The 26,993-nt window shown below is 44.8% G+C and overlaps 1 protein-coding gene across 17 annotated transcripts; it reads right to left on the bottom strand.

Annotated features, from left to right (window-relative positions):
• Window positions 1-2,463: 2,463 nt before the first annotated feature.
• Window positions 2,464-9,314, bottom strand: LOC719250 (class I histocompatibility antigen, Gogo-B*0101 alpha chain). 17 transcript variants are annotated; one of them, XR_013416655.1, is made up of 9 exons: window positions 9,216-9,314; window positions 8,817-9,086; window positions 8,280-8,555; window positions 7,424-7,699; window positions 7,203-7,319; window positions 5,746-5,778; window positions 5,592-5,639; window positions 4,144-4,291; window positions 2,464-3,089 (listed from the first exon to the last, which is right to left on the bottom strand). XR_013416655.1 is itself a non-coding variant. In XM_078000547.1 (8 exons), the coding sequence occupies exons 1-8, from the start codon at window positions 9,277-9,279 to the stop codon at window positions 5,423-5,425; spliced, it is 1,089 nt and encodes a 362-aa protein (XP_077856673.1). In that variant the 5' UTR covers window positions 9,280-9,314; the 3' UTR covers window positions 5,014-5,422. The 17 variants fall into 17 exon arrangements, 11 of the variants coding, with proteins under 11 accessions (XP_077856673.1, XP_028698457.2, XP_077856672.1 ...); XR_013416656.1 differs by lacking the exon at window positions 5,746-5,778; XR_013416658.1 differs by lacking the exon at window positions 7,203-7,319.
• Window positions 9,315-26,993: the final 17,679 nt, after the last annotated feature.

The following is a 26,993-nucleotide window of genomic DNA, read 5'->3' as shown; positions in this document are numbered from 1 at the left end:
ATAAGGAACTTAAACAAATTCATAAGAAAAAACAAACTAACTCCATTAAAAAGAGAGCAAACAGTATGAATAGACACTTCTGAAAAGAAGACATACATGCAGCCAACAAACATATGAAAAAAAGCTCAACATCACTCATCATTAGAGAAATGCAAATCAAAACCACAATGAGATACCATTTCACACCAGGCAGAATAGTGATTATTAAAAAGTCAAAAAATAACAGATGTTGGCAAGGTTGTGGAGAAAAAGGAACACTTATACACTTTTCGTGAGACTGTAAATTAGATCAGCCATTGTGCGGTGATTTCTCAAAGGCCTTAAGACAGAAGTACCATTATACGCAAAAGAATATAAATCATTCTATTGTAAAGACATAGACACATATGTTCATTGCAGCAACATTCACAATAGAAAAGACACGGAATCAACTTAAATGTCCATCCATGATAGACTGGATAAAGGCAATGTGATAGATACATACCATGTAATACTATGCAGCCAGTAAAAGGAACAAGATTATGTCCTTTGCAGGGACATGGATGGAGCTGGAAGCCATTATCCTTAGCAAACTAATGCAGGAACAGAAAACCAAATACTGCATGTTCTCACTTATAAGTGGAAGCTAAATAGCTAAATGTATCTGTCTAGTTGCCAAACTTTCCCTTGGTGTATATTTCTAGTGTTTTTCCATTGTGGCCAGAGAAGATATTTGATATGATTTCAGTTTTTGAAAATTTGTTGAGACTTGTTTTGTGGCTTAACATAGGCTCTCTCCTGGAAAATGTTCCACATGTTCATGAAAAGAGTGTATATTCTGTAGTGTTAAATAAAGTGCTCTGTAAATATCTGTTATCTTTATTTGGTCTAAAGTTCAGTTTAAATCCAATGTTTCTTTCTTGATTTTCTGTGTAGATGATCAGTCTCATGCTGAGGCTGGGATGTTGAAGTCTCCTCTCTAATTGTATTGCAGTCTATCTCTCTTGTTACATGTAGTAATTTTACAGGATGCTCTTTGTTAGAAAAGGAAATGATTTGGGGGCTGCATTTCATTTTTAAAAACCTTACAGAGGACTTCCATACCCTCACTATCTGCCGAAATAATTTCTTCTCAACTCCTATATCACTGCCAGACTCTGAGCCAGAAAGAGGTGACACAGAGGCTGGGACTGTGCAGAATGTATTTTAGTAGAAGTGGTTGAATGGAAGTAGTGATGTCCAGTTTCCAGGTGCAGCAGTGACATCTGTCCTGGCCTCGGGGTCCAGTGTCCAGCACCAGGTGTCAGAGGTGTGAGCAGTGGCATCTGTGCTCAGCAGCAGGGGCAGTTGTTCCCAGGAGGGACCTGATCCAGGGTGGGCTGTGGATTCTGTTCCTGGATGTGTAGTTTCCATGCTGGTTCTGTGGCCTTCCCTGTAAGGTCAGCCAAGAGAAAGGATGAGAAGGAAACCCAAGGTCAGACGAGGAAGTTTGTTAACCTGCCGGCTGCTCCACCACAGACAGAGGAGGCAGCACCAAGCTTACAGAATGAGGGGTTTATATTGAGGAGGGGAGTGTGAGGGAGGTCTTTGGTATGGCCACCTCCTGGGGTTGTTTGCTGGTTAATTTTGCCATATATCACTTTGTGACATTTATTACGTTTATTACAGGAGGGTTTAGGTACAGTTTATTTATGCTTCGCACGACCTCCCCCTGTGCAGTCTGGATGGTTTGTATTTAGGGTTTGCTTATTGCAGGAAAGTGTAATAAGTGAAGTCTGCTGGCTTCACCGCTGCACCTAGTATAAGGGCTTAGAAATGTAAAGAGCCTTGGGGGAAGGAGAAGAGTCACAGAGCATTAGGGGGAGGGGTGGGCAGCTCAGAGAGGTTTTAGGGCAGGGTCCGCAGTACCAAGAAGCTTTTTGGGGCAGTTTGTCCCTAACATTCCCCACAATAAAATTAGCCCCCAATACCACGTATACTACTTCATGTGTAAATTAGAGAACTGGTTTCCATACTTTGCTCCAAGAAGTGAGTGAGAAATGAGTCTGTGGACGAGTGTCAGAGAGCGGCATTCAGGGATGTTCTTTGTGCGAGAGCCACATCCTGAATTGTGTACCTGGCCTCTACCCCATGGTGGAGAGAACAACAGGGAATGTCACATCTCATAACTGATGATACACATCCTCCCTTTCCTTTTGCAAGAAAAATCCTCTTTTAAACAAGGTTTGAAAACCCACCCCACCCATCCACCCTGGCCACTCTCTGATCTCTGGTCTCAGTGGTTCCCAATGTGGCTGAGCAACAGGATTGCTGGCGGGGCTTAGAAAATACACAGGCCGTTTCCCAGAATGTCTGTCTCAGAGTATTACGCACAAGACCAAGGAATCACTTATATAACAAGGGTTATAGGTGAGACTGATGCTCAGGCATGTGGTGTTATGCCCAGACCGTTTATTCCCCGAAGAAGACCACCAGAGTCCAGAGTCAAAGCTAAGCAGCAAGGATCTTTATTACAGGTTCGAACCTGGAGCTCTCACTTGCTCGTGAAACGAGACGGGCAGGAGAGCTCCCCCACTGAGCTCCGAACAATGTTATATAGTCTAAGGAAAGTAGGCATAGAATCATTATACAAATTAGAGGTATGATTGGCTGGAGTTTGAACAAAGCGATTTGGCAAACTATGATTGGTTCCCGCCATTTCTGATATTTCAGTACAACCCTTGAGGCGGAAGAGCAGTTTTACACAAAGGCAGTTAATTATATTGTGTCAGGTTGCACAACCAGTTTATGGCTATCTTGCTTAAACACACCTTGTGACCTGGCTATCTTACTTAAACATTCCTTGTGACCTGGCCTCAGAAAGAAAAACATGTACTTACAGAACTTACGAAACCTCTGGTACGTGCAGAGATTAGAAAGCAGAACAAAGAGTTTAGCAACATCGTGGGGGAAAGGGAGGGTACGCATTTTTGTATCTTTGTGTCCTTTCAGTGGGATCCTGGTGTTCTTGATCTGGAGACCAGCAACATGAGCTCCAGCCTTGTCATAAATCAAGAATCTCTTGCTCGACTCCAGACATCCTGGATCTCAGCACCACGTCCAGGTGATCCCTGTGGACATGAGCATTCCTTATCTAAGTGTCCTCTAGACTTGGGGTCAGAACTGTGCAGTCTGCTCTGGATGTAGTCTGCTCCGATCCCTTAGAACTGGAGGTCCAGGATTCAGTCCATGACCTCAGTCTTTTCCACAGTCAACCACTCCCTTGGTGCTTCATCCATGCTTGAGATTTTAAGTATCGTTTATATGGCGTGACCTACTAAATCTATTTCTCCAGCCCAATCTATTTCTCCTTTCCCCTAAAGTCTGGAGTTGTCTGTCCAAATTCCACCCCTGCTCCCCCACCTGCATTCCTAGTAGACATCTCCTCTACTGAGTGCCTGTGATGCCCCCTCCTCAGTATGCTCCTGCCAGAGTCTCCCCATCTCCACTGACAGCAGCTCCATCCTTCTACTCACTCATTTTACAACTATGGGTGTCCTTGGCTCATCTTTCTCACACCACGGATACAATCCATTGGCAAATGCTGTGAGTTCATCTTCAAATGCATCCAGGATACCTTCATGTCCCACTATTTCCCCTGCTCACACCCCAGTCAAGGTCACCTACATCTCCAGCCTGGAATACTCTACTCACTTCCTACTGTTTTCCCTTCACCCTCCCTTGTCCCTCGCCTCTCAATTCCGTTCTCAGAACAGCATTCAGAGATCCTTTTAAAAGAGAAGTCATATCATGTCCCGCTTCTGCTCAAAACTGTCATCTACCTCTCCATCTCACTCAGAGCAGAGGTCAGATGCTTCCCCACTCCCTCCTGGCCTGCCTGCTCTGACCACACCTCTGACCTCATCCCAGTTTCTCTCTGTCCAGCCCTCCTGGCCTCCTTGCTCTTCTGGGAACACAGACACCTTCCTGCCCCAGTACATTAGAACCGGAGGATCCTCTGCCTGGAAAGAACTTCCGCAGACATCCTCGTGGACAACTCATGTCCCTCAAATCTTTCCTCAAAGGTCATCTTTGCAACAAGGCACACAAAGACCACCTAGCACAACAGCCACCTTCCCTGTCCCCACTGCCTACACCCTGGATCACATGCCTCACAGCACTTACCACCTTCTAGCACTTTCTTTCCTTGCTCTGGTTATCAGGTATCTATCATCTGCGTCTTCCCACTGGAACACATGCTCCACAAGGTCAGAGATTTTTCTCATTTTACTTCAGTGATGTTCCCCAGATGCAGAACCACTCTGTCCTATGTCTGACAGAAAACAAAGGTCAGTTGAATGAATGATCACTGTAGAGCACCTCCCTATTCTAAAGGCAATATCTTTATTATTAACATAGCCTCAGGCCAAATGCTATTTTGTGGTAGCTACAGCACAAGGTCCCCTCACACTGACACTGAGGCTGCCTGTGCTTTTCTCAACAGTGCTGCTTGTGTGTCCTCCCTCCCCCATCCCTCCTCCCACACGAACCCCCTCTCCCCACCTGCACACTGCAGCACACAATCAGGTTTCTCTCTTCAGGAAAGAACAGTCCTTGATGATGGGTCCAATTTCACAAACAAATATAAATCTAAATTAGATTATGCTTTAGATTCATGAGTTGATATTGGAGCCAGCACCAAGATCACTGGAACGAGGGCAGGGAGAGAGGGCAGGAGATCAGAGCAGAAAAGGAGCCCTAGAAGGAGGGCGGGAGCTGAATGGGTCTGAAAACTTGTCTCAGAAAGCACAGAGACTCCTGTGTGCAGGAGTCACCCTGGGTGATGTGTGAGCCTCTGTGGTCACAGTTCTGCTGGACAAGTTTCCACTGAAGGGACAAGAACAATGGAACAGTGAAGGTCACCCAGCTGAGGACTGACCACATAAAGCCCCTGATGGACTGAACAGCAACTGGACACAGGCCCCATCCACACTTGGCTCCTCACAGCCTTCTCCACCCCCACCTGCAACAAACTCAGCACAACTAACACACGGATTCTGGAAGGTTCTCAGGTCTTTATTTCCTCTCTCAAATTCTAGGAATTGACTTATTTAATTAACCCATCAACCTCTCATGGAAAATATTTGAGAAAACAAATTTCTATTCAGATTCTCATTTTCAGTAGGGAAGTAAGAGGTTGCAGCTCTGTGTACCATGAAGTTGAGACAGACATGGAGACATCCAGCCCCACCTCTCTGGAACAGGAAGGGTAACTGGGGAGGGAACACAGGTCAGTGTGGGAACAGGGGTCACGGTGGACACGGGGGTGGGCAGTCTCTCCACCTCCTCACATTATGCTAATAGAGATGCAGACACATTCAGATGCCTTTGCCAGATGCTCTTGAAGTCACAAAGGAAAGGCCTGAAGAAATCTTGCATCTCAGTCTCACACAAGGCAGCTGTCTCAGGCTACAGAAAACAATAGTCATAAACAAATCCAAGTCAGTCATGTTAAGTGATGACACTCTGAACAGTGCCCCACACACTCGAAACATCCCAATCAAAGAAGCCCCATAACCCAGTCCTTTCCCCTTTGCCCCACGCCCACCCACTTCAGACCCCAAGAATCTCACCTTTACAATCCCTGAGAGACACATCAGAGCCCTGGTCACTGTCGCTGGCTGGGGTAGAACAAAAACAGCATCTGGTCAGAGCCCACAGGAGACATGGGACAGGAGGAATTACGGGATGGGTGAGCTCCTCCACACTCCCACCCCCACCACTTACACACAGCCTGAGAGTAACTCCCTCCTTTTCCACCTGTGGGAAGAAAATGTTCTGTGAGGGGACAAGGAGGAGGCAGGGACACGAGACCTTAGAGGAAGGAACCTCCTAGTCTTGTACCGGAGAGAAGTTTTCGGAACTGTGACTACAGACCCAGGGCAGAATCAGGAAACACCAGGAAAGCAGGGGTGGGTGCTGGACCAACGGCCCTCCTAAGGCCTGTCCTTAGCAGGGACCTTCCCCTGACTCATGAATGCTGGAATGTGGACCCCAACACCACAACCATCAAGGTGATACATTGTCCTTCATTGTCACATGTGCTTCACAAAAGAGTAAGTGCCGGCACACAGGACCCCAGGCTGGGATGGCCCATGTGTGGATGCTGCTTCCCAATAATTGTGGGGAAAAGAAAGAAAGATCAGACTGTGACTGTGTCTATACAGAAAGAAGTAGACATAAGAGACTCCATTCTGTTCTGTATTTGAGATGCTGTTAATCTGTGACCCTACCCCCAACCCTGTCCTTGCAAGAGACATGTGCTGTGGTGACTCAAGGTTTAAAGGATTTTGGGCTGTGCAGGGTGTGCTTTGTTAAACAAGCGCCTGAAGGCAGCTTGCTGGTTAAAAGTCATCACCATTCTCTTAATCTCAAGTACCCAGGGATACGCACACTGCCAAAGGTCACAGGGACCTCTGCCTAGGAAAGCTAGGTATTGTCCAAGGTTTCTTCCCATGTGATAGGCTGAAATATGGCCTCGTGGGAAGGGAAAGACCTGATCGTCCCCCAGCCTGACACCCGTGAAGGGTCTGTGCTGAGGAGGACTAGTACAAGAGGAAAGAAGGCCTCTTGGTGGTTGCTGGCAGTTGAGATAGAGAAAAGCATCTGTCTCCTGCCCGTCCCTGGGCAATAGAACATCTGGGTATAAAACCCCATCATATGTTCTGTTTACTGAGAAAGGAGAAAACCGCCTTAGGGCGAAAGGCGGGATTTGCTAGCGCAATGCTGCTCTTTATGCACTAAAAAGGTTTATGGAGATATTTGCATATGCATATCAAGGCACAGCACTTTTCCTTAAACTTATTCATGTCACAGAGAACTTTATTCATATGTCTTACTGCTGACTTTCTCCCTACAATGATCCTATTATCCTGCCACTTCCTTTTCTTTAAGATGGCAAAGATAATTATCAATAAATACCAAGGGAACTCAGAGACCGGTGCCGATGTGGGTCCTCTGTATGCTGAGCGCCGGTACCCTGGGCCCACTTTTTCTTTCTCTATACTTTGTCTCTGTGTCTCATTTCTTTTCTCAAGTCTCTCCTTCCACCTAACGAGAAACGCCCACAGGTGTGGAGGGGCAGGCCACCCCTTCACTAATGAGGCGGGGCACACTTCTACCTGGGGCTTGAAACCCCCAGTGGGACGAGAAAACCCAGACTCCACCCCTTACCCCTTCCCTACCTGAGCTCTTCCTCCTCCACAACACAGCAGTGACCACAGCTCCAGTGACCAAAAAGGCTAGGACAGCCAGGCCAGCAACGAAGCCCAAGATGGGGATGGCGGACTGGGAAGATGGCTCTGGGAAAGGAGGGGAAGGTGAGGGGTCCTGACCCTGCTGAAGGGCTCCAGAAGGGCTCCTACTTTCACTGAGGAGAGACGTGATCCTTCATCCCACTCCTTACCCCATCTCAGGGTGAGGGGCTCCAGCAGCCCCTCGTGCTGCACATGGCACGTGTATCTCTGCTCTTCTCCAGAAGACACCACCACAGCTGCCCACTTCTGGAAGGTTCCATCCCCTGCTGGCCTGGTCTCCACAAGCTCAGTGTCCTGAGTTTGGTCCTCCCCATCCCGCTGCCAGGTCAGTGTGATCTCCGCAGGGTAGAAGCCCAGGGCCCAGCACCTCAGGGTGGCCTCATGGTCAGATATGGGGTGGTGGGTCACGTGTGTCTTTGGGGGATCTGATGGGAAGAGTCAGAAAATTCAGGCGCTTTGCATCTCTCATGGGACACTCCAGCAGCACGCATGTGACCACCCTGAGAATGAACAGGACACCTGGGGTGGGGAAGGGAGCACAGAAGCCAGACACCAGCCTGGACACAGGCATCTGGGATAATCTCCTATTCCTTGGAGAGTTCTAGTCTCTGAGGGAGGAACAGGGACTTCTGGTCCTGACCTGAGTGGAGGCCGAGGGACTCAGAAAAGCTGGAATCAGACCTTCAAACACATTGAGTGTGAGGCAGAGAACAAGGCCTGAGAGGAAAAAGTCACAAAGCCCAAGGCTGCTGCAGGAGTCAAAGGGGACCCCTGATCTGTATTCTAGGGACTGTCTTCCCCTCCATGTCCTCAGAGACGTCATCCCTTAATTGTCCTAGAGAGTAGAGGGGGCCCTCAGAGGAAATCAGGGAAACTCATGCCATTCTCTATTCAAGGGAGGGCGACATTCTAGCGCTGATCCCATTTTCCTCCCCTCCTCATGGGAAGCCATCCCGGGAGATTTATAGGAGACGGGGAAGTCTCCCCACAGCCCCTGCAGGGTACCCGCGCGCTGCAGCGTCTCCTTCCCGTTCTCCAGGTGTCTGCGGAGCCACTCCAGGCACTCGCCCTCCAGGTAGACGCTCCACTCCTCCGCCTCACCGCACGCCTCCCACTTGCGCTGGGTGTTCTGAGCCGCCGTGTCCGCCGCGGTCCAGGAGCGCAGGTCCTCGTTCAGGGCAATGTAATCCTTGCCATCGTAGGCGTGCTGGTTATATCCGCGGAGGAGGCGCCCGTCCGGCCCCAGGTCGCAGCCAAACACCCTCTGGATGGTGTGAGACCCTGGCCCCGCCCCCGCGGTCAGCCCCGCCCGCCGAGCCACGCCCCGCGCCGAGCCACGCCCCGCCCCGACCAACCCGCTGAGACTTTGGCCTCGACTGAAAATAAAACCGCGTAAACGCGCCTGGGGCTCTCTCCGGTCAAAGGTCTGGGCGGGTCCCGCGGCCTCGGGGCGGATCTCGGACCCAGGGACTCGGGGCGACCCGGGTCGTCCGTGGGGATGGGGAGGGGCCGTGACCTGCGCCCCGGGCCGGGGCCACTCACCGGCCTCGCTCTGGTTGTAGTAGCGGAGCAGGGTCTGCAGGTTCTCTCGGTGAGTCTGTGCGTGGCCCTCGGCGTTCCGCGTCTCCCGGTCCCAATACTCCGGCCCCTCCTGCTCCACCCACGGCGCCTGCGGCTCCATCCTCGGACTCGCGGCGTCGCTGTCGAACCGCAGGAACTGCGTGTCGTCCACGTAGCCCACGGAGATGAAGCGGGGCTCCCCGCGGCCGGGCCGGGACACGGAGGTGCTGAAATACCTCAAGGAGTGCGAGCCTGGGGGCGAGGAGAGGCTGAGACCCGCCCGACCCTCCTCCCCGCGCGGCTCCCCGGGTCCTGCGCCCCCACCTGCGGTCCCCTCGCTCCTCCCCGCAGAGGCCATTTCCCTCCAGACCCCGCACTCACCGGCCCAGGTCTCGGTCAGGGCCAGGGCCCCCGAGAGCAGCAGGAGGACGGTTCCGGGCATCATGACCCGCACCCTGTGCGTCTGAGGAGACTCTGAGCCCGGGTGGGTGCGTGGAGACTTTAGAACTGGAACCGGGGCGACGTTGATTGCCTTCCCTAGAAACCCGACCCCCAATGGGAGTGGGAACTGGGGACTCGTCGTGAGTATCCTGGAAGAAGGACCGGACACAGACTGGGAGAAGTGAAACTCAGGGGAGTGGGGAATCACCAACCCAGCGCCTCCCCAATGCAGAGGAGGCTCTGGGAGCCTGAGACCCTGACAGCCACGCCCGGGACCTGCGACTTCGTCCTGATCCCTCTCCTACACCAAGCCTCTTTGTCCCCCTGTCTGCCCAAGTCCTGGACAAGTATCTGTCTGTGGAAACCAGGGAGGACCCCGAGACTGCACCCAGCCCCTTTCCCTTCACTACTCGTTCTGAAATCCCCGACCCTGAACTGGACTCCCTGCCTGCCATTCCTTACCTCTCCCCTTGGACCTTTGTACAGGGAAACTCACCACAGGGAACTTCATGCCAGAGAGTGAGCTCGCCCTGGGAATGGAGGTGTAGAGACAGGGGTTTTCTCTCTAAACCTGGTGAAGTTTTGTCTGAAGGCACCACACAGAGATTCTCATAGAGACCAGTTTCCTTTTTGTTTATTAATACAGTAGGTAGCACAATGTTGGTAATCCCTGAATGATTAAAATTCCAATCTGTAAGAGACCTGTGTCAAAACAGCATTACAATTAAACTTTCAAAGCTCCTAACTTTTACTTTCCCAGACTATGGATCTGTTACTCTGGTTTGTTGCATTTAAAATTATCTTCATTCCCTAGCCCGAGTTTCCCTGCATGAGTCCAGAACATCTCCTGAATACAAAGAAGGTTTGCTAGTGTCTATTTTAACCCGGAGCCTTGTAGTCATCACCTCAAAGTCGCGAGTGCTCCATGCAGTCCCAATGCTCTTCACGGACGCTCAAGCACTGCCTATTTTCGTGAACTCTGCACATCTAAGCAGTGTGCATATTTTATCTGGACACTTGGTATTTTTGTAACTCTTTTTGTTTGTTTGTTTTAATCGTAAGGAATCAATTAGGTTTTTGGCAGTCCCACAAAATGTATTAAATACCGAATGCAAAGAACCCCCTGCTAGGCTCTTCCCCTGCTTTAAAATTCTTTCCCCTGCTCCTTTTCCTCACCTCCTGCTTCTCCAGCCCTTCTCTCTGCCCCCTCATCCCTCACACCCTCCTCTCCCCTTAGTCCCTGCCACCCTGTCACTCCTGAATTGTGGCACTAACACTGCCCCTCACTTGTAGAGGACTACGTGCTCGCAAACGAGGCATTCCTGGTAAGTCCTGCTCTTGCAAAGGGAGCAGGGCATTCCCGATAAGTCCTGCTCTTGCAAAGGAAGCAGGGCGTTCCTTCCCTACAAACAGGGAGGACAAAGGAGCTAGCTGCAAACTGCAGACCCTGGGGGCTTGTTTATGTGTAAACATCTTGAAAATCCAGAAAATCAGGGGAAGGTCAGAAAAACAACAATGTGTCTTGTGACTTGGCAACATTCCACAAACGACTGTATAAAATAAAGCAGAACATGCCGTTCAGGGCGGCCGCCATGTTTGTCTTGTCTTGTGTTTTCTTGTGTGTTCATTCCTTTGTTTAGGAAACATGCAGACCCCAACACTCACCTCCTGCCCATGTCTGTTCTCCCCACAGTGCTCAGCAGTCCTGCTAATGTGAGCAAAGTCCTGTCATTTCTTCACTTACTATTGCTGGATTTTGGTCTACAATTTGCTATATGTTTTCAATTGGTCTCATCTCTTTGTTTCTGCTCCTCCTCTACTACTTTTTTATGTGTCAAATAAACATTTTGTAGTTTATGATTTTAATTCTCCTAGTGGCTTTTGGCTATATTTCTTTACACTAATTTTTTACTGTTGTAAGAATGGAAACCCAATTCCTTGGCTTTTCACAGTGAAGTTCAGGTTATATTAAACGACACCCAACACCCGGCAAAATAGAGGACACTTGTAACAGTGTAGCTTCGTTTAACCTAACATTATGCTATTATGGTTTTATATATTACATCAATCTATATTATAAACTCAATGATACAGTGTAATGCTTTTTGTTTTAGACAAGCAGCCACATGTCTTCAGGAAATTAAGAAAATGAGTGTGAATGTGACATGTGTATGTGCATCATTCCTGTTGTTAATTGTTCCTTTCTGTGTATCTGGGTCACCATCTAGTATCATTTCCCTTCAGCCTGAAGAACTTCCTTTAAAATTACATATGGTACAGGACTCCTAGGAAATGAATTTTATGGCTCTGATGATCTAAAAATGTCTTTATTTTTGCCTCCCCTCTCCTTCCCCCTCCTTTTTTTTTTTTTTTTTTTTTTTTTTTTTGCTTATTAGGGCATTTACATGTAATAAAATTCACCAGTTTTAGCTGCGGTTTTTGGTGAATATTGGTAATTATTTATAGTCGTGTAACTACCACACTGCCCAGTAGAGAAACACCGAATGCAGAGAACCCCCTGCTAGGCTCCTCCACTGCTTTGGAGTCCTTTCCCCTCCTCCTTCTCCTCACCTCCTGCTTCCCCAGCCCTTCTCTCTGCCCTCATCCCTCACACCTTCCTCTCCCCTTAGTTCCCACCACCCAGTTACTCCTGAACTGTGGCACTGTAGAGAACAGGTTCTTTTCCCTAGAAACTTTCTTTGTGCCCCTTTCTATTTAATCCTTGCCTCCCACCCTGACCCCTTCCCTTCACTCAACCACCGCTCTGTTTTCTGTCACTGCAATACTGAAATTTCTAGAATTTAATGGACATGCAATCGTATGGTATGTAGTCTTTCGTTTGGTCTCTCACTTAGCATAATGATGTTTGAGATGATGCCATTCACTCATTTTTGTTGCTGAGCAGCTGCTGAGTATTGCTGGAATCCCAGTTTATTCACTGGTTTCTCTATTCTCTAGTTGATTGACATGTGGATTACTCCAGCTAGGGTTTGTTATTAATGAAGCCACTAGAAATAACTGCTTACAAGTGTGGTCTTACATTTTTACTTCTTTTCAATAAATACATATTTGTGGAATTGCTGGGTCATGTGGTAATGGATGGGTAACTGTATAAGAAATTGCCATACCACTTTACAAATTGGCTGCCACATTTTTTGCATTCCTACCAGCAATATCAGACATTCCTATTTTTTCCATATTCTTGATGGTATTTAGACTTATCATATGTCTTTTTAGCTTTACCTATTCTAGGTGATGTGTGATGGTTTCTCATTGTGGTTTAACTTGCATTTCTTTGATGATTAGTATTGTTTACTATCTTTTCATGTTCATCTGAGTGACTTATTAAATATATTTTGTGAACTATTTTGCAAATTCAATGATTAATTCCAGAGACTTTTTCAGAATCTCCTAGCGTTTTCTACATATGCAATGAAGCTGGTGACAAAGAAAGACTTTTGTTTCTTCCTTTCTTATCTATTGATCATTTTCTTTTAAAATTATTTTTATTTGGTAGAGATGAGATCTCACTATCAGGCTGGTCTCAAACTCCTGAACTCAAGTGATATTCCCACCTCAGCCTCCCAAAATGCAGGGATTATAGGCATGAGCCACCATACCCCGTCCTTCTATTGGTCTCTTAGTTAATTTTCTTGCAATGTTGCACTGGTTAGAGTGCCTCTTAGGTGTTTAAACAAGAACAATGAGCTCACATGTTTGTTTACAAGGAACTTAAATTTACAAGGAAAAAAACAGCCCCATAAAAAATTGGCAAAGGATATGAACAGACACTTCTCAGCAGAAGAAACAAACGAAAAAAAAATCAATATCAATGATCATTAGAGAAAAGCAAATCAAAACCACAATATACTATCTCCTGCCAGTCAGAATGGCAATTATTAAAAAGTGAAGAAACAACAGATGCTGGCGAGACTGTGGAGAAAAAGGAATGCTTTTCCACTGTTGGCGGGGATGTAAAATAGTTCAACTATTGTGGAGGATGGTGTGACCATTCCTCAAAGATCTAGAACCACAAATACTATTTGACCCAGCAACCCCATTACTGGGTATACACCCAAAGGAATATGAATCATTCTACTATAAAGACACATGCACATGTCTGTTTATTGAAGCACTACTTTCAATAGCAAAGACATGGAACCAACCCACATGCCCATAAATGATAGCCTGGGTAAAGAAAATGTGGTAGATATACACCATGGAATACTACACAGCCATAAAAAGGAATGAGTTCATGTCCTTTGCAGAAACATGGATGAAGCTGGAAGTCATCTTCCTCTGCAAACTAACATGGGCACAGAAAAACAAACACCGCATGTTCTCACTCCTAAGTGGGAGTTGAACAATGAGAACACATGGACACAAGGAGGGGAACAACACACACCAGGGCCTGTTGGGGAGTTGGGGGCAAGTGGAGGGAACTTACAGGACGGGTGAATAGGTGCAGCAAACCACCATGGCAGACTATATGTATGTAACAAACCTGCACGTTCTGCACATGTATCCTGGAACTTAAAGTAAAATAAATTAAAGTTAAAAAGAAAGAGCATGTCTTACATGTACACATATGTTCATTGCAGCACTATTCACAATAGCAAAGACCTGGAATCAACCTAAATGCCCATCAATGGTAGACTGGATAAAGAAAATGTGGCACATATACACCATAGAATACTATACAGCCATAAAAAAGAATGAGATTATGTCCTTTGCAGGAATATGGATGGATTTGGAGGCCATTATTCTTAGCAAACTAACGCAGGAACAGAAAACTATATACCACATGTTCTCACTTATAAATGGGAGCTAAATGATGAGAATACATGGTCACGTAAAGGAAACAACACACACTGGGGTCCACTTGAGGGTGGAGGGTGGGAGGAGGGAGAGGATCAGGAAAAATAGCTAATGGGTACTAAGGCTTAATACTTGGGTGGGTACTAATGGGTATAGAAATAATCTGTACAACAAAACCCATGACACAAGTTTACCTATATAACAAACCTGTACATGTGCCCCTTAGCTAAAAATAAAAGTTAAAACAAACAAACAAAGTGCATGTCTGGAAAGAGCATATGGTTGGGTTCCGTGTTTTCTTAAACCAAGTCACACAATCTCTACCCTTCATTAGAGTGGTGATTCATACAGGTTTTTGTCATTATTGATATGACAAGTTTTAGGTCTACCATGTTATTTTCCCAGTTATGGTTTCTCTGTTCCTCTTGTCCTGACCAATGACTTCTTATTAGAAACCATAGAAACGAAAGAAAATAGAATAACATCTTTAAAGTGCTGGAAGACAAAAAGGTCAACTACGAATTCTATATCCAGCATAGATGTCCTTCAAGGATAGGCAAATAAAGAGATATTTCAGGTAAAAGAAAATTAAGAGAATTTCTCACCAGCAGATCTGTACAATAACAACTGGTAAAGAAAATTCTTCAGACTAGAGGCAAATGACACCAGGTGGAAAATGAGATTATCAGAAAAGATGAAGATGATCAAAAATGGTAAATACTGAGCAAAAGGCTATCTTGCTCCCCTCATTTATTCTTACTTTATATACATAGAACTGTTTAAAGAAAAAGTTTTTTATCGTGGGACTTACAACCTATGTAGATATATTCCATATAATATATATGCCATAAAAGATGGACATTTTATAGATGATAAATGGTTGCAGTATTTCTATATTTACGGGTACTAGTACATTATTAACTGAAAGTAGACTGCGAAATGTTAAGAATGAGTTAAGTTCTGAAGGAAATTGCGACAATAAAAACCATTCAAAAGATCAACAAATCTTGGAGATGGTTTTTTGAAAACAAATCCCAGCCAGTCTTGAGTCTCATCATCCTACGATTTCAGAACTATTGTGAATACAAAAGTAATCAAAGAACAGTCCTGCCCAGAAAGAGAAGTTATCCCTAAGTATGGTAGCCCTGGGTCAGTTGGCCCTTCCTGCTGGACCTCTCTCACATGGGCACTTTCTGCAGTGACTTTGTTGTCCTGCTATTCCACTCTACCCAGTGTCCTGACCCAAGAGACAAGGGGCCTCTGCTGCTGTGTCCACACTTGGAGAATGAAACCTTGATGGCATCAGTACATTACAAGCCGGGCATGACAGCTCACCCCTGTAATCCCAGCAGTTCAGGATGCTAAGGCCAGAGGATTGCTTGAGATCAGGAGTTGGAGACCAGCTTGGACAACATAGTGAGACCCTTGTCTCTAAAAAAGAATAAAAATAAGTAAACTTAGCTGGGCATAGTGGTGGGCACTCATATTCCCAGGTATTGGGGAGGCTGAGGTGGGAAGATCCCTTGAGCTCATGAAAGCAAAGCTCCAGTGAAGCTATGATTGCACCACTGGACTCCAGCCTAGGCCACAGGGTGAGAACTTGACATAAAAAATACATTGTAAACCTTTGCTCACTATGGGTTATTTTATTTAATATTTTTTCAACGTATGTTTTGATTTTATTTTGCTGACAGCACAATAAACCAGGACATGCTGAAACTAGAAATCACATCCACTTTCCAGTGTTAAAAAGTTCAGTCCAGGGAGGCAAGAAGGAGACAGTTCTCATTAGTGTGGAGGATTTGGGGAGATCGAGATGGGCTGGGCAGGAAGGTTTTTTTCTTTGTTTTGTTTTGTTTTGTTTTATGCACGAGTGTAACTTTTTATTAAGATAAAATTGTTTTTATTAAATAAATACATGAAAATGGTTAAGTAAGATCAAATGATTCCAAAATCTTACAATGAAAACAACAGTCTTGCCAGTTGTTCTTTCCAGAGACAAGCACTTTGCATTCTCTTAGTCTTTCTTTCTGGTAGTTACCTTCATGGGTTTTTCCAAATTATTTTTTTTAGTTTTTCAAGTGGGTGCATATATTAATACATGTAATTTTAAAAAGCTTCTTCAGTCTATAATGCATCCTAACAGTCCCCTGCCCCATCCCTCCTAATCCTCCAGAGTAATGACTTTTAACTCTCTTAGCAAAAAAAAAATAGCAACTCTATTTTTCTCCTCACATAACTACTCAGTCATTTCTTGATTATTTTATACATTCTATAGTGATTTCTTGATATGACAGATGAGGATTTAGCTCTTACACCATCACTATCTTCACTTTCCCTCTCATATTGTCCCAAAGTAGTTACCAGATTTAGGGGCTAAGCAGTCACCACATCATTATGACTAAGTACATATTGCTCACTGTTGAGAAAAACAGAGTGTTATGCTCTTCCTATCCTGTACTACTTTCTGCCCTAGAATTAATGATTGCCTAACCACCCTTCTCCCCTTGCTTTTTTACTTTTGCTTTATCTACAATGGACTTACTTCCAAATGCCCCAAATTTGGCAATAACTTATTATTATTTCTAAGTGAAGGGACCTCACTATGGTGGCCAGCCTGGTCTGGAACTCTTGGGCTCAAACCATCCTCTTGCTTAGACTCCTGAGTAGCTGGAACTACAGACATGGGCCATTCCACCCAGCTAACCTATTAATATTTTCACTGTTTCTTTTTAAAGCCAGTTCCATAACTGGAATATTTCCTGTGTTAGATCCTATTTGCTGGATCCATGTCTTTCTCTGGTTTGTCTACTCCTGCATTTTGCTGGAGTATTTTCTCCAATAGCTTCCCAAGAAAGGGCACATGAAAGTAACCCCTGAGTCTTTGCTTATCTAAAAATGTATTATTTTACCTTCACCCTTGATTATTTGGCTGAATATAGATTTATCCATTGAAAATAGCTTTCTTTCTAGAATTCTGAAGGCATGCTTCCATTGTTTTCAGCTTTCTTTTTGAGACAGGGTCTCTTCTGTCACCCAGGCTGGAGTGCAGTGGCACAACCACAACTCCCTGCAGCCGTGACCACGCGGGCTCAGTTCATCCACCTCAGTCCCTGAGCAGATGGGACTACAGGTGGGCGCCACAGGGCCCAGCCAATTTTTGTATTTTTTGGAGAGATGGGGCTTTACCATGTTGCCCAAGCTGGTCTCAAGGGATCTGCCTATCTCTGCCTCCCAAAATGCTGAGCCAATGTGTTACAGGCGTGAGTCACTGAGCCTGGCCAGTTTTTCTTGTATTCTTTCTCGACATCCTTCATTTCTCAGAGGCATCTCAAACTCAGTGGGCCCAAAACCAAAGTCAAACTCCATCAGAATATCCTGCTACTTCCAACCTTAAAATATATCTTAAATCACAGTTTCTTACTACATGCAACGCTTTGGTTCAAGCTACCATCATCCCCCACTTGAACTTAGAATTGGTTTTCCTGCTTCTGTATTTTTTTAAATCATAAAATATTTCAAATAAACCATGTGTGGCTTTATACATTTAACTACATAAAAAGAATGAAGATCTGCCGGGTGCGATGGCTCATGCCTGTAATTCCAGTACTTTGGGAGGCTGAGGCGGGCGGATCACTTGAGGTCAGGAGTTTGAGACCAGTCTGACCAACATGATGAAACCCCATCTCCACCAAAAACACAAAATTAGCCAGGCGTGGTGGTGTGCGCCTGTAGTCCCAGCTATTCGGGAGCCTGAGGCAGAATTGCTTGAACCCAGAAAGGCGGAGGTTGCAGTGAGCCGAGGTCACGCCATTGCACTCCGTCTGGGCAACAAGAGCAAAATTCTGTCTAAAAATAAATAAATAAAAAGTATGAAGAGCTTACATACTTAAACAAGGAATTGCTTTAAGTGTTTGGCATTCACTGTTCTTGTGCATGCCAGCAGCTTCTTACTGCAAACACCTGGGACTTGCTATAGAGCAGCTGAAGTACGTTCCACCCACACACAGGACAGGGAGCTGACAACCAAGGAGTGGAGGATCAATACTCCAGCTTTCTCCCCTCCGTTTCCCTGCATCTCAGCAGTATGGAGCTTGATACCAATGAGAACCTGCTCACTGACTTTAAACTGCTTTTCTTGCCTTCTCAGTTCCATTTCTCCATACCTCAATTGATGCTTTCTGGTAAGACCTAGCAAATAAACTGCTTTCACTGAAATTTCAGTCTTGGAATCTGCTTTGGCTTCCCCAGTCTAAGATAGAAATATGTTCATTTTCCCATCACTGGACTTCCAGGTTGTTTTCAATTTTTCACTGTTACAAACAAGGCTGCAACATTTGTCTACAAACCTCTAGATATACACGTAGGAAGATTTTGGTATTTCCCACTAGTGAAACTGCTCAGTCCAAGGGTACGTGCATCTTCATCTTTAATAAATACTACCAACATTTGAAAAGTCAGACAATGTCAAGGACTGGCCAAAGTGCCACATGTGATGGGTGTGGAATGGCAGCTCACTGTAGCAGGTGCGGGGACTCAGTCGGGGTCTTGGAGAGGCACTTAGTTATAGCAAGAACATTTCATAAATGGTATCTGATATAGTCAAGATTAGTGGGGAACAAAAACACATTGCTTAGAAATAATTATCCATAGATCTAAAGTCAACAAATTCTTTTTTTCTAATGTGAAAATACTTTTTTCAGAGGGAGGAGGAACAACTTAAAATAAACCAGAACACACCTTCATATTAATCATTCAAAAGATCAGTGACGTCAGGAAGTTTTAAAAATAATAATAATAATAAAACATATAGACCACGAGCTAGACTAACAAAGAAGAGAGAAAATTCAAATAAACACAATCAGAAACAATAAGAACATTACCACTGACCCCACAGAAATACAAGTAACCACCAGAAAATATTATGAACACCTCTATGCACGTAAACTCAAAAATCTAGAAGACAAGGATCAATTCCTGGACACATACACCACCCCCAAGATTGAACCAGGAAGAAATTGAATCCCTGAATAAATAATGAGTTCTGAACTTGAGGCAGTAATAAGCAGCCTACAAACCACCAAAAAACCCCAGGACCAGATGATTGACAGGTGAGTCCTATTAGATGTACAAAGAAGAGATGGTACCATTCTTACTGAAACTATATTCCAAAAAAATGAGGAGGAGAAAGTCCTCCCTAACTCCTTCTATTAGGGCAGCATCATCCCGATACCAAAATGTGGCAGAGATACAACAACAACAGAAAAGAAAACTTCAGGCCAATATTCTTGATGAACACTGACACAAAAATCTTCAACACAACGCTGGCAAACCTAATCCAGCAGCACATCAGAAAGCTTATCCACCACAATCGAGTAGGCTTCATCCCCAGGATGCAAGGTTGGTTCAACATATGCAAACCAATAAATGGATTCATCACATAAACAGAACTAAAGGCAAAAACTACGTGATTATCTCAGTAGATGCAGAAAAAGCTTTTGAGAAAATTCAACATCTATTCATGTTAAAAAAAAAAAAAAACACCTCTTGAATCACGAGGTCAGGAGTTCAAGACCATCCTGGCCAACATGGTGAAACCCAGTCTCTACTAAAAAAAAATACAAAAAAAAAGCTGCATGTGATGGTGTGATGGCGGGTGCCTGTAATCCCAGCTACTCAGGAAGATGAGGCAGGAGAATTGCTTGAACTGGGGAGACAGAGGTTGAAGTGAGCCAAGAGCACACCACTGCACTCCAGCCCAGGTGACATAATGACACTCCGTATAAAAAAAAAAATACTCAATAAACTAGGTGTTGAAGGAACATACCTCAAAATAGTAAAAGCCATCTATGGCAACCCCACAGCCAACATCATACTGAATGGGCAAAAGCTAGAAGCATTCCCCTTGAAAACTGATACAAAACAAGGATGACTTCTCTCACTACTCCTATTCAACATAGTATTGGAAGTTCTGGACAGGACAATCAGGCAAGTGAAATAAATAAATGGTATTCAAATAGGAAGAGAGGAATTCAAACTATTCCCGTTTGCAGATGACATGACTTGATATCTGGAAAAAAACCATAGTCTCAGCCCAAAAGCTTCTTAAGCTGATAAACAACTTCAGCAAAGTCTCAGGATACTAAATCAAAGTGCAAAATTTACTAGCATTTCTACACACCAACAACAGGTAAGCTGAGAGCCAGATCAAGAATGAACTCCCATTCACAACTGCCACAAAAAGAATAAAATACGTAGGAATACACCTAACTTGGGAAGTAAAAGATCTCTACAAGGGAAACTACAATCCACTGTTCAAAGAAATCAGAGATGATGCAAACAAATGGAAAATTTTCCTATGCTTATGGATAGGAAAAATCAATATCGTGGAAATGGCCATACTGCCGAAAACAATGTATAGATTCTGCTGAGACCAGCTCTGTTGGGGAGACCCTAACCCAGTGGTGCTAGAGGAATTAAAGACACACACACACAGAAAGATAGAGGTGTGAAGTGGGAAATCAGGAGTCTCACAGCCTTCAGAGTTGAAAGTCCCAAACGGAGATTTACCCACAGATTTATTAACAGCAAGCCAGTCATTAGCATTGTTTCTATAGATATTAAATTAACTAAAAGTATCCCTTATGGGAAACGAAGGGATGGGCTGAATTAAAGGAATAGGTTGAGCTAGTTAACTGCAGCAGGAACATGCTCTTAAGGCACTCGTTCATGCTATTATTTGTGGCTTAAGAATGCCTTTAAGTGGGTTTCCACCTGGGCAGGCCAGGTATTCCTTGCCCTCATTCCGGTAAACCCATAACCTTCCAGCGTGGGCTTTACGGCCAACATGAACATGTCACAGTGCTGCAGAGATTTTGTTTATGGCCAGTTTTGGGGGCAGTTTATGGCCGGATTCTGGGGGATTTGCTCCCAACAGATTCAATGATATTACTATCAAACTATCATTGACATTCTTCACAGAACTAGAAAAAATAATTTAAAAATTCACATGGAACAGAAAAAAAGCCCGAATAGCCAAGGCAATCCTAGACAAAAGGAACAAACTTGGAGGTTTTATGGTACCAGATTTCAACTATACTTCAGGTCTATAGTAACCAAAACAGCATGGTACTGGTACAAAAACAGTCACATAAACCAATGGAACAGAATAGAGAATCCAGAAATAAGATCACATGCCTACAACTGTTTGACAAACCTGACAAAAACATGAAATGGGGAAAGAATTCCCTATTTATAAATAGTGCTGGGATAACTGACTAGCCATATGCAGAAGGTTTAAACTGAACCCCTTCCTTATACCATATACAGAAATCACCTCAACATGGATTAGACTTAAATGTAAAACCCAAAGCTATAAAAACCCTGGAAGACAACCTAGGCAGTACCACTCAGGACATAGGCATGGGCAATGATTTTATGACAAAGATGCCAAAAGCAAGTGCACCAAAGCAAAAATTGACAAACAGGATCTAATTAAACCAAAGAGCTTCTGCACAGCAAAAGAAATTATCAACAGAGTAAACAGCCTACAGAATGAGGGAAAATTTTTTGCAAACTGTGAATCCAACAAAGATCTAATATCTAGCATCTATAAGGAACTTAAACAAATTCACAAGAAAAAACAAACTAACTCCATCAAAAAGAGGGCAAACAGTATGAACAGACACTTCTGAAAAGAAGACATACATGCAGCTGACAAACATCTGAAAAAAAGCTCAACATCACTCATCATTAGAGAAATGCAAATCAAAACCACAATGAGATACCATTTCACACCAGGCAGAATGGTGATTATTAAAAAGTCAAAAAATAACAGATGCTGGCAAGGTTGTGGAGAAAAAGGAACACTTACACACTGTTGGTGACATTGTAAATTAGATCAGCCATTGTGCAGTGATTTCTCAAAGGCCTTAAGGCAGAAATACCATTATACCCAAAAGAAAATAAATCATTCTATTGTAAAGACATAGGCACATATGTTCATTGCAGCAACATTCACAATAGAAAAGATACGGAATCAACTTAAATGTCCATCAATGATAGACTGGATAAAGGCAATGTGATAGATACATACCATGTAATACTATGCAGCCAGTAAAAGGAACAAGATCATGTCCTTTGCAGGGACAGGGATGGAGCTGGAAGCCATTATCCTTAGCAAACTAATGCAGGAACAGAAAACCAAATACTGCATGTTCTCACTTCTAAGTGGAAGCTAAATGATGAGAACACATAGAAACTCAGAGGGGAACAGCACACACAGGGTTCTTTCAGAAGATGGAAAGTAGGAGGAGGGAGAGGATCAGGAAAAATAACCAATGGGTACTAGGCTTAAAACCTGGGTGATTAAATAATCTGTGCAACAAACTCCAAGAACACAAGTTCACCTATAAAACAGCCTACACTTGTACCATTGAACTGAAAATAAAAGTTAAAAAAAAAAAGAGCTGATCTGCGGATTCTGCCCATGGCTGAGTAGGTCTATTTCAATTATGCAAACCAGCGCTGAGGAAATAATCACAGTGTGGTCAGGGGCCCACTGGACCCGCTGAACAGTTCATGGATGTTAGGGCTTCAGGTTTTCTATTCTTAATCTAGTCTTGCTAGGTTATATGTTTCCAGGAATTTATCCATATCCTCCAGGTTTTCCAGTTTGTCAGTACACAATTGTTCATAAAAGTCTCTGATGATCTTTTTGTATTTTTGCGGTATCAGTTGTAATATTTCTCTTTTCTTTTGAGTCTTCTCTCTCTGTTTCTTGGTTTGTCCAGCTAGTAGTTTATCACTTTTGTTTGTCTTTTTGAAGAACAAACTTTTCACTTTGTTGATAATTTACATGGTTTCTAAAAGTCTTTATTTAGTTGTGCTCTGGTCTTTATTACTTTTTCTGCTAATTTTGGATGTGCTTTGTTGCTTTTCTAGTTCCTTGAGGTTCATTGTTATATTGTTAATTTGTAATGTTTCTACTTTTCTTAAGTAGGTATTTATTGCTATAAACTTCCCTTTTAGCCCTGTTTAGCTGTATCACACAACGTTGGTATGTTGTGTTTCCATTTTCATTTGTTGCAAGAAACTTTCTGATTTCCATCTGAATTTCTCTGTTGACTCAATGATTATTCAGGAGCATGTTGTTTAATTTCCATATATTTGTCTAGTTGCCAAACTTTCCCTTGGTGTACATTTCCAGTATTTTTCCATTGTGGCCAGAGAAGATATTTGATATGATTTCAATTTTTGATTATTTGTTGAGACTTGTTTTGTGGCTTAACATAGGCTCTCTCCTGGAAAATGTTCCACGTGTTCATGAAAAGAGCGTACATTCTGTAGTGTTAAATAAAGTGCTCTGTAAATATCTGTTATCTTTGTTTGGTCTAAAGTTCAGTTTAAATCCAATGTTTCTTTCTTGATTTTCTGTGTAGATGATCAGTCTCATGCTGAGGCTGGGATGTTGAAGTCTTCTCTCTAATTGTATTGCAGTCTATCTCTCTTGTTACATGTAGTAATTTTACAGGATGCTCTTTGTTAGAAAAGGAAATGATTTCGGGGCTGCATTTCATTTAAAAAAACCTTACAGAGGACTTCCATACCCTCACTATCTGCCGAAATAATTTCTTCTCAACTCCTATATCACTGCCAGACTCTGAGCCAGAAAGAGGTGACACAGAGGCTGGGACTGTGCAGAATGTATTTTAGTAGAAGTGGTTGAATGGGAGTAGTGATGTCCAGTTTCCAGGTGCAGCAGTGACATCTCTCCTGGCCTCGGGGTCCCGTGTCCAGCACCAGGGTGTCAGAGGTGTGAGCAGTGGCGTCTGTGCTCAGCAGCAGGGGCACTTGTTCCCAGGAGGGACCTGATCCAGGGTGGGCTGTGGATTCTGTTCCTGGATGTGTAGTTTCCACGCTGGTTCTGTGGCCTTCCCTGTAAGGTCAGCCAAAAGAAAGGATGAGAAGGAAACCCAAGGTCAGGAGCGGAAGTTTGTTAACCTGCCGGCTGCTCCACCACAGACAGAGGAGGCAGCACCAAGCTTACAGAATGAGGGGTTTATATTGAGGAGGGGAGTGTGAGGGAGGTCTTTGGGAGGGTTTAGGCACGGTTTGTTTATGCTTCGCTCAACCTCCCCCTGTGCAGTCTGGATGATTTGTAATTGGGGTTTGCTTATTGCAGGAAAGTGTGATAAGTGAAGTCTGCTGGCTTCACCACTGCACCTAGATAAGGGCTTAGAAATGTAAAGAGGCTTAGGGGAAGGAGAAGAGTCGCAGAGCATTAGGGGGATGGGTGGGCAGCTCAGAGAGGTTTTGGGGCAGTGTCTGCAGTACCAAGAAGCTTTTTGGGGCAGTTTGTCCCTGACATTCCCCACAATAAAATTAGCCCCCAATACCATGTATACTACTTCATGTGTAAATTAGAGAACTGGTTTCCATAGTTTGCTCCAAGAAGTGAGTGGGAAATGAGTCTGTGGACGAGTGTCAGAGAGCGGCATTCAGGGATGTTCTTTGTGAGAGAGCCACATCCTGAATTGTGTACCTGGCCTCTACCCCATGGTGGAGAGAACAACAGGGAATGTCACATCTCATAACTGATGGTACACATCCTCCCTTTTCTTTCGCAAGAAAAATCCTCTTTTAAACAAGGTTTGAAAACCCACCCCACACACCCACCCTGGCCACTCTCTGATCTCTGATCTCAGTGGTTCCCGATCTGGCTGAGCAACAGGATTGCTGGTGGGGCTTAGAAAATACGCAGGCCATTTCCCAGAATGTCTGTCTCAGAGTATTACACACAAGACCAAGGAATCACTTATATAACAAGTGCTACAGGTGAGACTGATGCTCAGGCATGTGGGATCCTGGTTTTCTTGATCTGGAGACCAGCAGCATGAGCTCCAGCCTTGTCATAAATCAAGAATCTCTTGCTCGACTCCAGACTTCCTGGATCTCAGCACCACGTCCAGGTGATCCCCGTGGACATGGGCGTTCCTTGTCTAGTGTCCTATAGACATGGGGTCAGAACTGTGCAGTCTGCTCTGGGTGTGGTCTGATCACATCCCTTAGAACTGGAGGTCCAGGATTCAGTCCTTGCCCTCATTCTTTTCCACAGTCAATCACTCCCTTGGTGCCCTCATTCATGCTTGAGGTTTTTTGTATCGTTTATATGATGTGACCTCCTAAATCTATTTCTCCTGCCCAGTCTATTTCTCCTTTCCCTAAACTCTGGAGTTGTCTGTCCAAATTCCACCCCAGCTCCCCCACCTGCATTCCTAGTAGACATCTCCTCTACTGAGTGCCTGTGATGCCCCCTCCTCAGCATGCTCCTGCCAGAGTCTCCCCATCTCCACTGACAGCAGCTCCATCCTTCTACTCACTCATTTTATAACGATGGGTGTCCTTGATTTGTCTTTCAAATACCACAGATACAATCCATTGTCAAATGCTGTAACTCCATCTTCAAATGCATCCAGAATCCCCTCACATCCCACTATTTCCCCTGCTCACACCCCAGTCAAGGTCACCGACATCTCCAGCCTGGAATACTGTACTCGCTTCCTACTGTTTTCCCTTCTGCCTCCCTCATCCCTCACCTCTCAATTCTGTTCTCAATACAGCAGTCAGAGATCCTTTTAAAAGAGAAGTCATATCATGTCCCGCTTCTGCTCAAAACTGTCCTCTACCTTTCCATCTCACTCAGAGCAGAGGTCAGATGCTTCCCCACTCCCTCCTGGCCCGCCTGCTCTGACCACACCTCTGACCTCATCCCAGTTTCTCTCTGTCCAGCCCTCCTGGCCTCCTTGCTCTTCTGGGAACACAGACACCTTCCTGCCCCAGTACATTTGAACTGGAGGATCCTCTGCCTGGAAAGAACTTCCGCAGACATCCTCGTGGACAACTCATGTCCCTCAACTCTTTCCTCAAAGGTCACCTTTGCAAGAAGGCACACAAAGACCACCCAGCACAACAGCCACCTTCCCTGTCCCCACTGCCCACACCCTGGATCACATGTCTCACAGCACTTACCACCTTCTAGCACTTTCTTTCCTTGCTCTGGTTATCGGGTATCCATCGTCTGCGTCTTCCCACTGGAACACATGCTCCACAAGGTCAGAGATTTTTCTCATTTTACTTCAGTGATGTTCCCCAGATGCAGAACCACTCTGTCCTATGTCTGACAGAAAACAAAGGTCAGTTGAATGAATGATCACTGTAGAGCACCTCCCTATTCTAAAGGCAATATCTTTATTATTAACATAGCCTCAGGCCAAATGCTGTTTTGTGGCAGCTATGGCACAAGGTCCCCTCACACTGACACTGAGGCTGCCTGTGCTTTTCTCAGCGGTGCTGCTTGTGTGTCCTCCCTCCCCCATCCCTCCTCCCACACCAACCTCCTCTCCCCACCTGCACACTGCAGCACACAATCAGGTTTCTCTCTTCAGGAAAGAACAGTCCTTGATGATGGGTCCAATTTCACAAACAAATATAAATCTAAATTAGATTATGCTTTAGATTCATGAGTTGATATTGGAGCCAGCACCAAGATCACTAGAACCAGGGCATGGAGAGAGAGCAGGAGATCAGAGCAGAAGAGGAGCCCTAGAAGGAGGGCAGGAGCTGAATGGGTCTGAAAACTTGTTTCAGAAAGCACAGAGACTCCGGTATGCAGGGGCCACCCTGGGTGATGTGTGAGCCTCTGTGGTCACAGTTCTGCTGGACAAGTTTCCACTGAAGGGACAAGAACAATGGAACAGTGAAGGTCACCCAGCTGAGGACTTACCACATAAAGCCCCTGATGGACTGAATAGCAACTGGACACAGGCCCCATCCACACTTGGCTCCTCACAGCCTTCTCCACCCCCACCTGCAACAAACTCAGCACAACTAACACACGGA

The sequence above is a fragment of the Macaca mulatta genome, chromosome 4 (assembly GCF_049350105.2).
Source record: "Macaca mulatta isolate MMU2019108-1 chromosome 4, T2T-MMU8v2.0, whole genome shotgun sequence".
Taxonomy (NCBI): domain Eukaryota; kingdom Metazoa; phylum Chordata; class Mammalia; order Primates; family Cercopithecidae; genus Macaca; species Macaca mulatta.
The sequence above is the reverse complement of the archived record's forward strand: the minus strand, read 5'-3'. Positions and strand labels throughout refer to the sequence as shown.